The sequence below is a fragment of the Mauremys reevesii genome, linkage group 6 (genome assembly GCF_016161935.1).
Source record: "Mauremys reevesii isolate NIE-2019 linkage group 6, ASM1616193v1, whole genome shotgun sequence".
Taxonomy (NCBI): domain Eukaryota; kingdom Metazoa; phylum Chordata; order Testudines; family Geoemydidae; genus Mauremys; species Mauremys reevesii.
The window spans coordinates 120503400-120517950 of NC_052628.1; the positions used below are offsets into that span (position 1 = coordinate 120503400).

At 45.1% G+C, this 14551-nt stretch overlaps 1 protein-coding gene and 1 long non-coding RNA gene across 9 annotated transcripts in view; one reads left to right on the forward strand and one right to left on the reverse strand.

Annotated features, from left to right (window-relative positions):
* Window positions 1-508: 508 nt before the first annotated feature.
* On the reverse strand, window positions 509-3009 carry LOC120408411. Its single transcript, XR_005600677.1, has 2 exons — window positions 2778-3009; window positions 509-1022 (listed from the first exon to the last, which is right to left on the reverse strand). It is a non-coding gene; the product is annotated as an uncharacterized LOC120408411 (long non-coding RNA).
* A 15-nt stretch (window positions 3010-3024) lies between these two features.
* MELK (maternal embryonic leucine zipper kinase) overlaps window positions 3025-14551 on the forward strand; it is a 37655-nt gene continuing 26128 nt past the window's right edge. For 2 of the 8 annotated variants that reach the window (XM_039545277.1, XM_039545279.1), the window contains exons 1-8: window positions 3688-3737; window positions 5003-5103; window positions 5410-5495; window positions 5956-6072; window positions 7121-7264; window positions 8187-8255; window positions 9482-9574; window positions 11811-11909. In XM_039545277.1, the coding sequence (XP_039401211.1) occupies window positions 3703-3737; window positions 5003-5103; window positions 5410-5495; window positions 5956-6072; window positions 7121-7264; window positions 8187-8255; window positions 9482-9574; window positions 11811-11909 (744 nt within the window). In that variant the 5' untranslated portion in view covers window positions 3688-3702. The other 6 variants (XM_039545283.1, XM_039545284.1, XM_039545282.1 and 3 more) reach the window with 5 other exon arrangements.

Genomic DNA, 14551 nt, shown 5'->3' on the forward strand with positions numbered 1-14551 from the left:
CCCAGTACCCACTGAAATTACTGGGCATCCAAATCTCCCATGTGGTTTTAAAAATTTTAGCCTGTCTCTTTCAGCATCACTGCTTCACAAGTCTCTCCACTGTGCCTCCACTGCAGTCAAGGTCTTCTAGATTATTTTTCCCTGGTTGTGTTAGTTTGTTTTTTCCCAAGTGCAATTTCATGTTGTCACTTTTTACCCTATTTCTAAAGAGCAACCTTTGTATTATTTTCCTATCCCAATGAGTGTTGGCAACTCCTTCCAATTTAACAGGATCTGCATATGTTATTAGCAATAGGCTGCCTATTCCCTCTCTCAGGTCATCAGTACATTTATTGAATAAGATAGAGCCTAACATCACTCCTTGCAGGACCTGCCGGACACTTCCCAACAATTCAATACATTTCTGTCTACCATTCCCCTTTGTTGGCAGTCTATTACCTTTCAATCCATATGAAAGTATTTGTAGCATGCCAGTTTGGATTATTTTTTCAAGTGAGATTTTGTGAGACACGGTATCAAATGGTTTACTAAACATCAGATACATGACATTTACTGCATTCTCGTGCACTAATTTTGTAATTGTTCCTAAAACGTTCTAAGATAAAAAGAAACCAGTCAAATGGGTCTAACATGGCCCAGTCTCCATAAACCTAAGCTACCTATTCATTATGGAATCATTACATTCTGCTCATAACTAAAACTGCATTAATAGCAACCGTGGTCTTCCTAATTAACAACATTTGGATTCTGTTTCTATGTTCAAACCTACTATAATTAACTGCTGCACAACAATTTAGGAACAATGTCAATGTTTTAGGTGAAATATTTACTATAGGCTGTGCAAATTAAATATTTGCATGCATCCTATAAAAAGTCTCCTCTTTTGAATGCCAAAATGGCAACAATCAGCATCATGTGATGTTCTCAATGGCAGAAGTTCCTATAGTATTTGTGAATAGATTAGAGTTACTAGAAATCTCCTTGTTAAATCTCTGGAGTACAGCGGGAACATAAACATGAGTCTAGAAAGAGATAGGAAAAATGAGAAAGAATTATCAAATGAACACTCAGCCTACAAAAATACAAGCTGATCAATTTCAGGAAAAATAATCCAAAGCACAGACATACCATGTAATGAGAAGGAGACAGCTGACAAGCAATAACACAGAGAAAGATCTAGCTAGGATGGTGGATACCACATTAGGTGAGGGGCCAGATTCGCATCTGGTATGAATCCACATTACACCAGCTGTGGACCCCGCCCCTGAGCTTGACATGGGATACAGCATTAAAGAAAAGCACTTGCTATACTGGGCCAAGGCATCAGCTCACAGAACCAAAGCAGTTTGTTTTTAATATCCCATGTGATGGAACTTCCCCATTCCCTTTGGGAAACTGCTGACAGGAAGGTGCCTTTTTTTTCCCCAAGGGAAAAAAAGAATTAAAATGAGTATCAACCCTTTCTTCCTTTTTGCATTGAGGAGTAATGGTGGAGAAGCTGTGGAAGGGTGTAGTGACAGCTGTGGGTGGCTCTTAGGCAGGAGCCAGTGCCGCGGGATTGTGCTAGGGAAGGCAGCACTGTGCTAGGCCGGCTTAGTGTGGGGCTGTGCCGGGGGTGACATGGCTGAGCCAGCACATAGCCCAGCCCCATGTCTGGACTTAGAGTTGGCAGGTGTCCAGTTTTGGACCGGAACACCCAGTCAAAAGGGGATGTAGCGGGGCTGACAGGCTCCCTGCCTGCCCTGGCTCCATGTGGCCCCCGGAAGCAGATGGCATGTCCCCCTCCCCTCTCCAGCTCCTACGCGTGGGGGCAGCTGGGGGTTCTGCACGCTGCCCCCACCCCAAGCACCGGCTCAGCAGCTCCCATTGGCCAGGAACTGCAACCAATGAGAGCTGCGGAGGTGGCACCTGCGGATGGGGCAGCGCTCAGCACTGCCTGGCCGCCCCTGTACCTAGGAGCCAGAGGTAAGCACTGCTCTAAGCCTGCATCCCCTCCTGCTCCCCAACCTCCGGTCCCAGCCCCACTCCAGAGTCCACCCCCAGCCGGAGCCCTCACCCTCCCTGCGTGCCCCAACCCTGATTCCCTTCCTGCCCTCCAAACCCCTCGGTCCCAGCCTGGAGCCCCCTCCTACACACCAAGCCCCTCATCATCAGCCCCACCCCAGAGTCTGCACCCCCAGCTGGAGCCCTCCCCCACACCACATCCCCCTGCCCCAATCCGGAGTCCCCTCCTGCACCCTGAATCCCTCAATTCTGGCCTCACCCTGGAACTTGCCCCCCAAGCCCAGAGCCTGTACCCCCTCCTTCACCCCACCCACTGCCTGAGCCCGGAGCCCCCTCCCATACTCCGAACCCCTTGGCTCGACCCCCCAGCCCGGAGCCCCCTCCTGCGCCCCAAACCCCTCATCCCCACCCCAGAGCCTAAACCCCCAGCCCAGAGCCCTCACCCCCTCCCACACCCCACCCGAGCCCCCTCCTGCACCCTGAACCCCTCGTTTCTGGCCCAACCCTGCACCCCCTCCCACATCCCAACCCCCTGAGCCAGCCCAAGCCCAGTGAAAATGGGGGAGTGAGGGAGGGTGGGGAGAGCGAGCAATAGAGGGAGGGGGGATGGAGTGAGTGGGGCGGGGCCTCAGGGAAGGGGCGGGGACTCTGAGGAGGGGAAGGGCAGGGGGCGGGGCTAAGGGGTTTGGTTTTGCACAAGTAGAAATTTGGCAACCCTGGTTCTCCCTGTGACTTCCCTGGGGGTGGGACCCTGGGATGGGACGAGTAAATACCTGCCCCACAGAGCCGGCCCGGTCACTGGGCCCTGCCACCCGCTCAGGACAGGCGCGTCTGACTCAACCACAGGGATGAGGCCGAGCCCCCAAGGCAACGCTAGCCAGGACTCAGGAGGCGGGGTAAAAGCCACTCCCAACATGACGCCCAGCTCAGCCCACACCGGCACCGCTGACCCTCCTCCCATGACCCTCCCCGACACATCCCGCCCCTTCCGCGACGCCGCTTCGATCTGATTGGTCGGCCGGCCGCCGTGGCCGGAAGAGGCTGGGTTGGCCGGGAAATTTAAACGTTGGAAGCGGTAGCAGCCGCTGTGGCTCGCGCTCGGTGTTTTTGGTTTCGGAAGCGCCGCGTTGCCTAGAGACCCCTCGCGCCGGGCAGGTGAGCGCGGCCCGGGGCTGGGGTTCTGCGCGGGCGGAGCCCGAGGGACAAGCTGGGATCGGGGGCGTCAGTGCGGGGCCCCCACGTTCCGCTGCCGCCCCCATCCCGCGCTCCCGGGCTCCTCCCGTCAGCTGGCCCCGTGCTGGGGGTTCGCTGTTGTCTCCCTTCCTCCAGGCCCCTGGCTCCTGGGGGCGGGGCTCTGCCACTGCCATCCCCAAATGCTCAGTAATCCCCGGTCAGGTGCGTGACAGTGGTTTGGGCTCTGGGGGTGATAAATGGTGCCTGAGCCGATAGGGCTCCTCTCCAAAAGGGCTAGAAAGGCTTAAATGCCCGCTGAGGCTCCTGTCATCACAGGACTCCCGGAGCTGGAGCTTGGAGAATAGCCACCAGCTAGCATGCAGGTTGGGATACAATCCTAAGAGTTGGCAACGCTGCAGAGAGGTTTTACCTGGAGTTAATTGATTGCCAGTGAATTCACAGCAGCAATAGATGTATGAAGGCTACTCTGGATGCTGCCTAAATGTTTATTCTGGAGCTTAGCCTATGGTAAAGCACCAACCCTGTGTCCTGGAACAAATGTGAGTGGCGTGACCAGATGAACCTATGTAAATCTGATGGCTAACTCCAGTTACCTGGCAAACTCTGAGTAAAACATGTAGTGTGGCTTTGACCCTGACTAGCTCCTGTGTTAACACCAGTCTACATCAAGGGTGATGATGTAGCTGCCAACCTGATGTCAGCTATGGGTAAGGCTAAGATTTTTGTCATGGCTATTTTTAGTAAAAGTGTCAGACAGGTCACGGGCAAAAAAGAAAAATTAACAGAATCTGTGACCTGTTTGACTTTTACTAAAAATATCTGGGACAAAATGGGGCTCTGCGGATCCTCACACTGCCTGAAGGGTGGCATCTGCGCAGGGGCTAGGAGCTGCCTGCAGCAGCTGGTGGGTGCAGGGTACCCCTCCCCCTGAGGCAGCAGGGGTTCCCCTGTGGTGGCTGGGAATGGTGTACTGGGGGGACCCTGCAGCTCCCCATCACTGAAGTCATGGTGGTCACTGGAAGTCACGGATTCCATGACTTCTGTCACCTCTGTGACTAAATTTTAGCCTTAGCTTGGGTCTTGACCTGTTTCCTAGCCTAGACTAAGGCAAGGCCTGTGCCTCTAGGGCCAAGGTAAATTGAGGGTTTTGTGACCCAGGTATGTGTGCTCTTATGATCCTATTGTGATGGGCATCGCTGTGGTGACTGGCCTGGCATAGCAACTGTTACAATATCCTTCACTCCAATCAGATCAGCCTGATAAGGAAGGGGAAGCTGGCACTGTTACAGAAATACTGCTGTTTGTTGTAAGTGATGCAGTGCAGTTAGGAAACTGGAGTGCTGACCTCTGCACACGGTTGAAATCTGAAGCTTTTCACTGGGCTACAGAGTAAGTGCAGAAATTCTAATTTTACAATAATCAGTAAACACCAGCCAAATTTTCTTATTCAGAATAAATTAAAATGTTCAGTAGTATCATTTGCAGTCTTGATGGCGGAGGTCAAGTGTCAGCACTTCAGTTTGTAACTTGGTTAGATGGCAGAAGTAATATTCATCTCTTAGGTACTGACATTTGATATGATAGTTTGAAAATAGACTCTAACTGCAAACTCACTAGAATGTAACTTCAGCATGTTCTAGGCATACAGAAACTGGCTGTTGAAGCAGATTTTCAGGTAGATTGTGTCTTCAGTGAATGTTAAGTTTCAAGGTTACATTTTTGACTATATTTTGTTAACATAATAGTGTTTCTTAGGTAGAGATCTTAAAACATAACTGATCATGTTCTCCTATGTCATTGCCAGGATTTCAGAAGTACCACTAAACTTTGCCTATCTCAACATGGGTGTAGATGACTATGAGGAAATTCTCAAGTACTATGAATTATATGAAACAGTTGGGACAGGTACATTTCTTATCTCTTAAAGTAAAATAGTTAAAACTTATTCTTAATGTTTCAACTTCACATCCAAATCAAAAGCAGAGTGCTATGGTAGCAACTAGTCTAGAGATCAGATTTCACATGCTAATTTTGCTGAATAAAATTCTGAGTTTTTTTTATCCAGAAAAAATCCTCTTTAGTACTTTTTTAGCTGTAAAAAGCTTTCTATAAACTGTAAGACTTGCTCATGTAGTGTGACTCTAATAAAGGATTATTGAGGAGAAAATTAATTTTAATCTTGGATTCTTACTGCTTCTCTTCTCAATTCAGGTGGCTTTGCAAAGGTGAAGCTAGGTCGCCATCTCCTTACTGGTGAAAAAGTTGCCATCAAAATCATGGACAAATTGGCTTTGGGGGTAAGTCTAAGTAGCATGCTCCTTGAGATTCCATTTTGTAATGGGAGACATCCTCCACTTTTACTTGTGAAATGTTTGTAATGTATAGAATTGTTAGCCACTCTTCTGAAGTGTCTTTCTAGAACCAGCAGAACTTGCAAGAACTTTATTAACCTCCAAAAACACTTATTTTTGGTGACACTGACATTGAGACACTCATTTCACAGTTTAAAATGTAAACTTGCTCCAATTTAGGACCTAACAATTTCTTGACAACTTTTGCAGGGGAAAAAGTCAAACTTTTGTAACAATTACATTAAACTTCTGTGTACCCAATTCTGAACTTAGTTATACCAAACCTTTATACTGGGTTGACCTTAATTATATACACGTGAACATGTTATTAGTTGCAGTAGGAGCACTGCACAGGATGTAGAAATAGCTATATTTAGCAACTGTATAACTGGCTTTCATTTCTTAGGATGATCTACCTCGTGTTAAAACAGAAATTGATGCAATGAAGAACTTGAGTCACCAGCATATTTGCAGATTATACCATGTGATAGAGACATCCAAGAAGATATTCATGGTCTTGGAGGTTAGATTCACAGTGTTGATGCTTCTGGAATAGCTAATGTTAATAATTCAATCTTTGTGTGGGATGGCTAAAAAGCTCACCTTTGAGTCCCCAGCAATCCCTTGGTACAGCTGACCAAATAGGGCAGACATTGTAAAAGGGACACCAGTTTAAAATAGGTTACTTTCAAAACTTGTCTTGTAGATCCTCTACAAAAGCCTCTCAATTTAAATCAACATGTTTGGAAGGATTCAAATAGTCACTTGCCATGTGTGCAGCCTGAAATTGCGGCTCTGCTCTAGAGCAAGAGAGCCATATAGTGAAATAAGAACCTAGCTGGCAATTTAAGATGACCGCATCCCTCCAGTCTATCCAACATCCATACGCCTCCCCCTGACTCCACAAGAAATGCAGCTGCATAATCCTAATCATTCTGATTCAATCTTTCAACTGGCTCACCTTTCTCTGTTGCTTCAGTTCAAACTTTGTCCTCACTTTCAAGGCCTTACTTAATGCGACCTCTGCATATATATCAGACCTCGTATTATTGCACCTCTCTTCTGCCATTGATGCCAAACACACTATTCTATCATCAGCTTCTCACAAGAGTTTCTATTTTCATACTGCCTCCAGGTAGATAAAATGCTCTCTACTGTGGCTTGTTCAATCACTAATTCTTCTCTCATTCAAGTTGCTCTTAAAAAATCACTCCAGCAATGCTTACAATAAGTGAGTCAATATTCACTCATACTTTCTTTCACTTTTTTAAAAAATATGACCAAGAAGTACACATAGTTGTTGCATAACCAAATTCTGCCACCTTTCTACTGCATGTTATGCTGCTGTTATTACCAAAAATCTGTTTACCCTTTCAGACAGGGATCAGGTCGTCTTTGTATCCCACCTAGCACAATAATATCCTGATTGGGGGACCTTTGGGCACTACTGCATTAGAACTAAAATGACCGTGTACTATACAAGGCTGGCCAAGGCATCTTCTTTACAAGTGTAAGGTTACTTGGTAGATCACAATTTTTGTCTCAAGTACCATTTTTCTGTCTCATTGCAGTATTGTCCTGGAGGAGAGCTGTTTGATTATATAATCTCCAAGGATCGCCTTTCAGAAGAGGAAGCTCGTATATTTTTCCGTCAGATTGTTTCAGCAATTGCTTATGTGCACAGTCAGGGGTATGCCCACAGGGATCTCAAACCAGTAAGTTTGACTTGTTTCTAAAAATCTGACTGATGCTTTTAGTATTAGCCAGTATCCTTTCAAGTGGGGTGGAATTTTTTTTTTTTAAGCTGCTAAATCTCTCCTCCAAAGTAAGATACTGTATAAGGACTGAAGGTTTTTTTTTTTTTAAATTCTTCTTCCATGTCTCTAGCTTCCTCTTTTCAAGGTATATATTTTTTCCTAGCCCAGTTCTACTCAATGACACACCTATTTTGGCTGAGAGTTGTATATGGCTCCCTCTGGAGCCTGTAAATGCTGTTTCAGAAGGGGATCACCGAAGATCAACATCAGGAGGGAGAAAGTTTACTTACAATGAACAAGGGCACACTTACACTTACACTCAACTCCCAGACTTCAAGTTAGCTCCAGTCAGTCTGTTCTTCCTTTTGCTCCATATTCCACTTCTAATAGCAAATCATACCTTTGCTGCCCCTCCATATCACTGTTTTCAACTCAGCAGCACAAGTGCCATGTTCTGCTTCAGATCTCCAATTGGTGACATTAAGAGAGTGTGGTGGGAGATATCCTGCTGTCCTCACCCTGAGACTTATTAGGAAACCCACTTCTTCAACTTGCACTTGTAGGAACTTGTTTTGTATTTATGGCCTGATTAGAACACTTTGAAGAGGATGAAATCCCTAGGGGAGGAACTTCAGTGCATGACCACGTACTGGGCAATGTGTGAAATATTGGTCTCAAAAAGATATCTGGGGAAGAGCCTGAGCATTGCTTGTAGCCATTAGAAGAGATGGGCCTATGGCCAAAAAGATAGTAAGGACTGGGGGAGGATGGTGAACAGCACTGATCGATAGCTAGAAGATGTGAGGGGAAAAACTAAATCATCCTGTGGCTGGGTTATCCTGTAAAGTGCCCTCGTTACCACCACTCTCCTTTTCTTCAGGAGAACTTGCTGATTGATGCGGAGCATAACTTGAAGCTGATAGACTTTGGTCTCTGTGCAAAGCCAAAGGTGAGCGTGCAAAAGTAAATTACACTAACTATACAGTAGAAGCAGCAAAGAATCCTGTGGCACCTTATAGACTAACAGATGTTTTGCAGCATGAGCTTTCGTGGGTGAATACTATACAGTAGTGCATCCAAATACTTCAGATATTAAAAGGGTGTTTAATAGCACTCAAGTCACCAGCCAACACTTCAGTTACTTGAATTCCAACTACTCATTGTAAAGAGTATGGACGGGCAGTGGTTGGGATTCTACTTCCAGCTTGAATTACTGTGATCTTGTGGTGTTTCGTCTATTTTTCTTTCACCTTTTTTTTTGTTGTAAGTTCTTCAAGGCAGAGTCCAACTGTTAGCACACAGAGGCCCCAACAGATATCAGGACCTCAAAGTGCTGTTATAATACAAATAATTGACTGGATATGCCTTCTAGAACTAGATATGGCTATGGCTGTTCCAAAGGTATTTATCTAGGGGGTTGTGGACCAGGAGACAATTGTGCGCACAGGTGGCGTGCAGAGGTCTGACTTCCAAACCTTTATTTCAAAACTTCCCAGATTTAAAGCTGTGGTGTTAGCGTAGACTTCTGCACTTAGTAATCTAAACATAGAGCAGGCTAGACTGAGGTGGATGGTAACAGGAAGCGATCCCATGGGTAGAATTCAATGTAAAACCAAAGCAGGGGGTTTGCTGTTGCCCAGAACACTGGTTTTAGCTGGCCAGTAAAATGTTCTAATTTATGAACTGATTAAAAGTACAGACAAGGGCAGATAGCTGATTAGGTATTGGAATGTCATTTTAGTCCTGCTGTCCAGAACACATCCCTGTCAAAGCAACACACTACTTGCTTTAATGTGTCAACGCTATAGATATGGACTGGTTTCCCACTGCTGTGTGCCTTGTAAAGAAGGTGTGGGAGCTATCTGACAAATCCCATGTAGGTGTAATTGGCCCCATAAGGAAACATTAATTTCACTTTCTAGATGGGGAGATGAGCAGCTGAGAGGGAGAGAATAAGTGACCTGCCTGTGGTAATGCAGGAACTACCAGAGCTGGAAACTGCACCTAGTTGATGGCTTAACTAGAGCGTTTGTGCTTAGCACTGGTGTATATGATCACACAAGACACACTACAGTGGAGAGTGAGGCCCATAGTCTTGTGCTGCAGTGTAGTTAAAACTAAATATTTAAATTTCCAATTTAAGTCTAACGTGTCTGTTCAATTGTTCTGCTATAGGGTGGCCTGGATTACCAGCTGAACACATGTTGTGGGAGCCCAGCTTATGCAGCACCAGAGTTAATTCAGGGCAAAGCTTACATTGGCTCAGAGGTATTTAATGCAATGTCCTTCCCTGATATAGTGTCTTAAATATGCTTTGAACGTCACATACTTAAACACTAGCCTAACTAGACTTAGCTTTAAACACTTCCTTGTGTAATTGCCCCTGCAAGTCTTTGCTGCAGGAGTCTTGCTTAGCCTGGACAGTGGTGGATTCATGCTAAAGTAGCACACAACACACCGTCTTTAGCACACTTCTCACTGTTCTTCTTGACTAGTTCTCCTCAGACTGCTCCTTCGTCTCCTTGGTTGTGTCCTGCAGAACATAATCCTCAGCTCCCTCCAACACTGAGCCTCTTCATGAGCTCATCCACTCCTGGAATTGCCTCTACACTAAACTTCCAAGCTTTCCTCTTCCTTCTGTTCAGTCTCCTCTGCTATTGTCTCGGACTTCTCTTCTTTGAATTTGTGCTGCCAGCTTAAATAGAACACATCAGAGCGACTCCTCTGAAGAGAATACCACAGTTTGTTCCATTTCTAAGGCCTACTGTTGTCTTTGCCTCTTTCCCTCACATTAAAGCTTCCCTTCTCTCTCCGCCCCCCCCCCCCCCCAAAACAGAAGATCAAAGCTAGGCTTGATTGCTGTAAACTCCTTTCCTAACACCCATCTTGTACCTAGCCAATCTATCCCAAATGTCCTCAAACTTCCTAATGACTGCTCTGACACATGAGCTTTATCCTAAAGTTTCTTCACTTTTGGTCCCCCTCTACATCAGTGTGAAACTCCTCCTTGCTCTCATGTCTCTTTGCACCAGTGTCTTGGCTTGCATTTTGCTAGTCACTAGTCATTCCTGCCTGCAGGACTTTGTTCTCCACCAGTTCAAAATCCTTTCACATTTCCCTGTTTCTGTTTTAGCATTTCCTTTTGGGTCACAGTGGGGAGTACTTGCTCTGGTGCTCTATACCTAAACTTGGCAGGATTTCATCTAAATTGATAGAGGCCAGTAAACCTCTATTTTGGCTGACACTGAAATGGAACAAAAAAATCTATCACTCACAATAGTGGGCATGTGCACCGCCTCTCCACATACACCACCACCCCCCACCACACACACACACACCCAGGCTAAAGTTACAAGGAAGACTAACTGCTGGGGAGGCTGTGTCACTGCTGACTGGCTCTCCTGCCTGGGACAGAGCCATTCAGCAGCAAAGTGGCCTCCATGGTCAGGGGCTTATCGTCTTGCTCCTCTCCTTTGTTCTTCTGGCTGGGGTTCTCTGCACTGCCAGGACTGCAGCTTTTCCTACATGTTGAATCTGCAGAGTTCCAGTGTCATGGAGCACAGTCCTTCTGCAGCTCCACTGTCATGACCCCACTCACTCACCAGCCAGAAGTGCTGGGACCATCCCCAGGTAAGAGCTATTCAGCAGCAGGATGGTCTCCCCATGACTACTGGCTCATTCTCCGCCTTGCAACCCTGGCAGGTGTCTGGGCTCCACTGGGCCAGGACTGCAGCCTTCCCCCACACCTTGTTCCTGGGTGTCTTGGGACCCTCACCTGTGCAGGGAGTCCCATGCAGCTCTGGTGTCAATGCTGCCTAACCCCAAACCTATCCCCTCTGAATTTTCTGCGATTGTAATATAAAAATTGGAAAATCTATTCATTGAAATTACATACAAAATCAACCAAATTCTGCCAACCCTATTTACACTCTACTTGTGCAAATATATGGCAATTGGCACCTACTATAGCACTAAATTCACTTAGAAAATGGAAGTGGCTGAACTTGCAGCAACTGCCTTGACAAATAAACAGCCCCCTGAGCTGCTCTTCATGATCAGAGTTAATATTAGCAGGTAGGAACAGGGTGGTTTTTGTTACCAGGTCTCAGGTGCAGCGCTAAAACTTTCCATGTCAAGACTCTCTATGTAGCAATTTCTCTTCCCTGTAGAAATCAAACAAGTCTGGCTGCACTTGAAGATTTGGGGAGAGGATGTGGCTTTAGCAGTGCTCTGAATAGCAATTATTCCAAAGTTGAGTCAGGGAAAGGTAAACTTGCCACTTCTGAGTGTGCACTTCTTTGGAGAACATCCTTTAGCTCCAATAACCTTTGACATATGAACATAAAGTTACTTCAGTGATGTGTGGCCCCTGTATTGAGAATGGGCAGAATATTGTTTCTCATTAAGCAGTTGTACACATCCTGGGAAAGTATTGAGCTGCCAGATCTTTTAACCTCTGCTCGCTTTTACTTGACCCTTCATAGTGTTGGTTTGTTTCTTTTAGGCAGATATATGGAGCATGGGGGTTCTCTTGTATGCTCTGCTGTGTGGCTTTCTCCCGTTTGATGATGAGCATGTCATGGCGCTCTACAGGAAGATAATGGTACGTAGTGGTTTAGGAAATCCAAACTATCAAGCATAAGTGAAGACTCTTTGCACAGCAAATAGGTAAGGTGTCGTGCATCTTGGACTATTGGTCTCTAGTGATTGAATGTATTGCTATTGTCACTGGTTTAATAGTTTCTTGGTCTTTGCTTTTGTACTGTTTACAGAAGGTGCACTAACTTAGAGAAACTGATACACAAGTAAATTTTTCTCAAATCCAAAATGGGTACATCAGTATGAAAGTAGTTCTAAAATGCATGTAGTGAAATAATCTAGGCTGTTACACTTCTGTTTCTTGCTTAATCTGAAATAAAGGATTAAAAAGACCTCAATTTATTATACCGCCTAGGGAAGAGGACCCTTGTAAAATAGAGCTAATGGTTCATATATCAGGTTTGTGATAAGGGATCAGTGTGAAGCAAATGCAGATACAAAAGGATTTAATATAAATTCTTTAAAATACCCACAGAAACAAAACTAGGTTTAGCTTGTAATGACAGGGCAGAAATCAACCCTGGGTTGGGGAGGACCTTTGGATCAAGTGATTGTAGAAATCAAATCTACAGTACAGAAGTAAAAAAAAACAGGAGTACTTGTGGCACCTTAAAGACTAACAAATTTATTGTAGCATGAGCTTTCGTGAGCTAAAGCTCACTTCTTCGGATGCATAGAATGGAACACACAGACAGGAGATATTTATACATACAGAGAAGAAAAAAAAAAGGTGGAAATGCCAACCAACAGGCAGAGTCTAATCAATTTGAGATGAGCTATGCAGGAGGAAAAAAAAAAAATTTTGATGATAAATAATTAAGATGGAGTGGTGAGAGGGAACTTAACACAGGAAATAGAATAATATCAATGTATGACAACCCATCCCAACCATTTTTTAGTTATTTAATTATATCTAGTTTAGTTATCTCTTTTGCATTCATTCAAGTTCTTTCTTTGTCTCTTTTTTTTTTGTTTTTTTTTTTTAATTTTGCCCTTCAAGTCTGTCACTGAGTGGTTAGGTGGGTTGAAGAAGGTTCCCACTGGTTTTTTTTGTTGTGATTTGATTGATGATGTTGTTTTTTTTTTATTTGCGTTTTTTCTTGGAGAGAGGCCAATTTGGCCATGGCAGATGGGCATTGGCATTGCATGCACATGATGGCATATATCACGTTGGTAGATGTGCAGGTGTGCAGGGTGATGATGTGTGGATGTGTGTGATGTGAGGTCCTGTGGTGTCATCATGTGGGGATAGGACAGGCCTGGCATTGGGCTTTGTGGTTTGCAAGGATAGGTTTTTGGTTATTATTTTATATTGTGTGGCGGTTTTGCTTAGGTGTGGGTTGCTGTTGCTTGGTTGTCTAGAGGCTGCCATTCTCCATCTGTCTGATGTCTGAGTGAGGATCAGAGTGAGGGATCATTGTAAGGATAGGTTGTAAATCTTTGATGGGTGAGGTTTTAGGTTGGGCTGATGTTGTAGGTGATGGCTAGTGGTGTTCTTTCTTTTTCTTTTTAGGCTGTAGGTGGTGCTGGTGGCTCTGCTTTCTTCTTCTCTCACAGTGTTTTCTTTTTTTTTTCAGGTTAGAGAGTGGGAGTGCTTGGATCGATAGAGATAGTGTAGAGGTAGGGTGTTTATATCTGGAGTTGGGATTGTATCAAATACGTCTTAGAGAGAGACTAGAGATGGTGGTGTGAAGTATGGTGTGTGTGGGATGGTGGAGCTAGGAGGTAAGTGGGTGTGATAGTGTGTGTGGGTTTATGTATAGGGTGGTATTTATGTGACCATCGTTTATTAGCACAGTAGTGTCAGTGTGGGGGATGGATGGTGGTGGGGGATTGTAGAGGGAGGAGTGTGGTGTGGAAATTGTTAAAATGTTGATGGGAATTCTCCAGAGTTTTCTTGATGATGAGTGTGAGTATGAGTAAGTGGTGAGTGAAGTGCCAGTATGCTAGTCTAAGGTTAGGATAAAGATGTTGGCATAATGTGGTTATAAGTCCATATAGATAGCAGACTGTGGCACTGATTGAATATATAAATACAGCCAAATGTGGCTTTGAGAAGTGATGATGCCCAATATTGTCCCCAAATGTTGTGGGATATGTTATCGTGAGTTCCAGGTTAGGGTTTCCACATCCATCTTGGCCAGTGGTGTGTTGTTAGTGTAGTGGGGCTAATCCATAGTGGCCAGGTGTGTGTGTTTTCTGGAAGATCATGGGAGGAATGGTGTTTTCTGGAAGGTCATGTCTGGATCATTGGAGAGTTGCTGGAGCCAGAGCAGGTCCTGAGAGAGTAGACAGCTAGCTGGGAGGATTTGCTGTTAAAGAGGATCTGGAAGCCTGAGGGGGCAAGCAATCCTGGTGTTTTGGGCATCTTGGTGTACATATCCTGGGTAGAGTGTATTCCAGGTGGGTGTGGCTGTAGATCTTGGCATGGTGTTTTTGAGGAGTTTTTTAGCATGTGTGTGTAGTTTTTTTGGGGATCAGTGGAGTCAGAGGGTAATGGCTTTTGTGTAATCAGAGTATGAGAGTTGTTGGGCAGAGCTGTTTCATATTGGAGTTTGTGTATATGACTGACAGCACATCCTTTGTCATGTTGTTGCTGTATGATGTCAGAGTTGTGTTTGAGGCTGTTGATGGCATTGTTTGTGT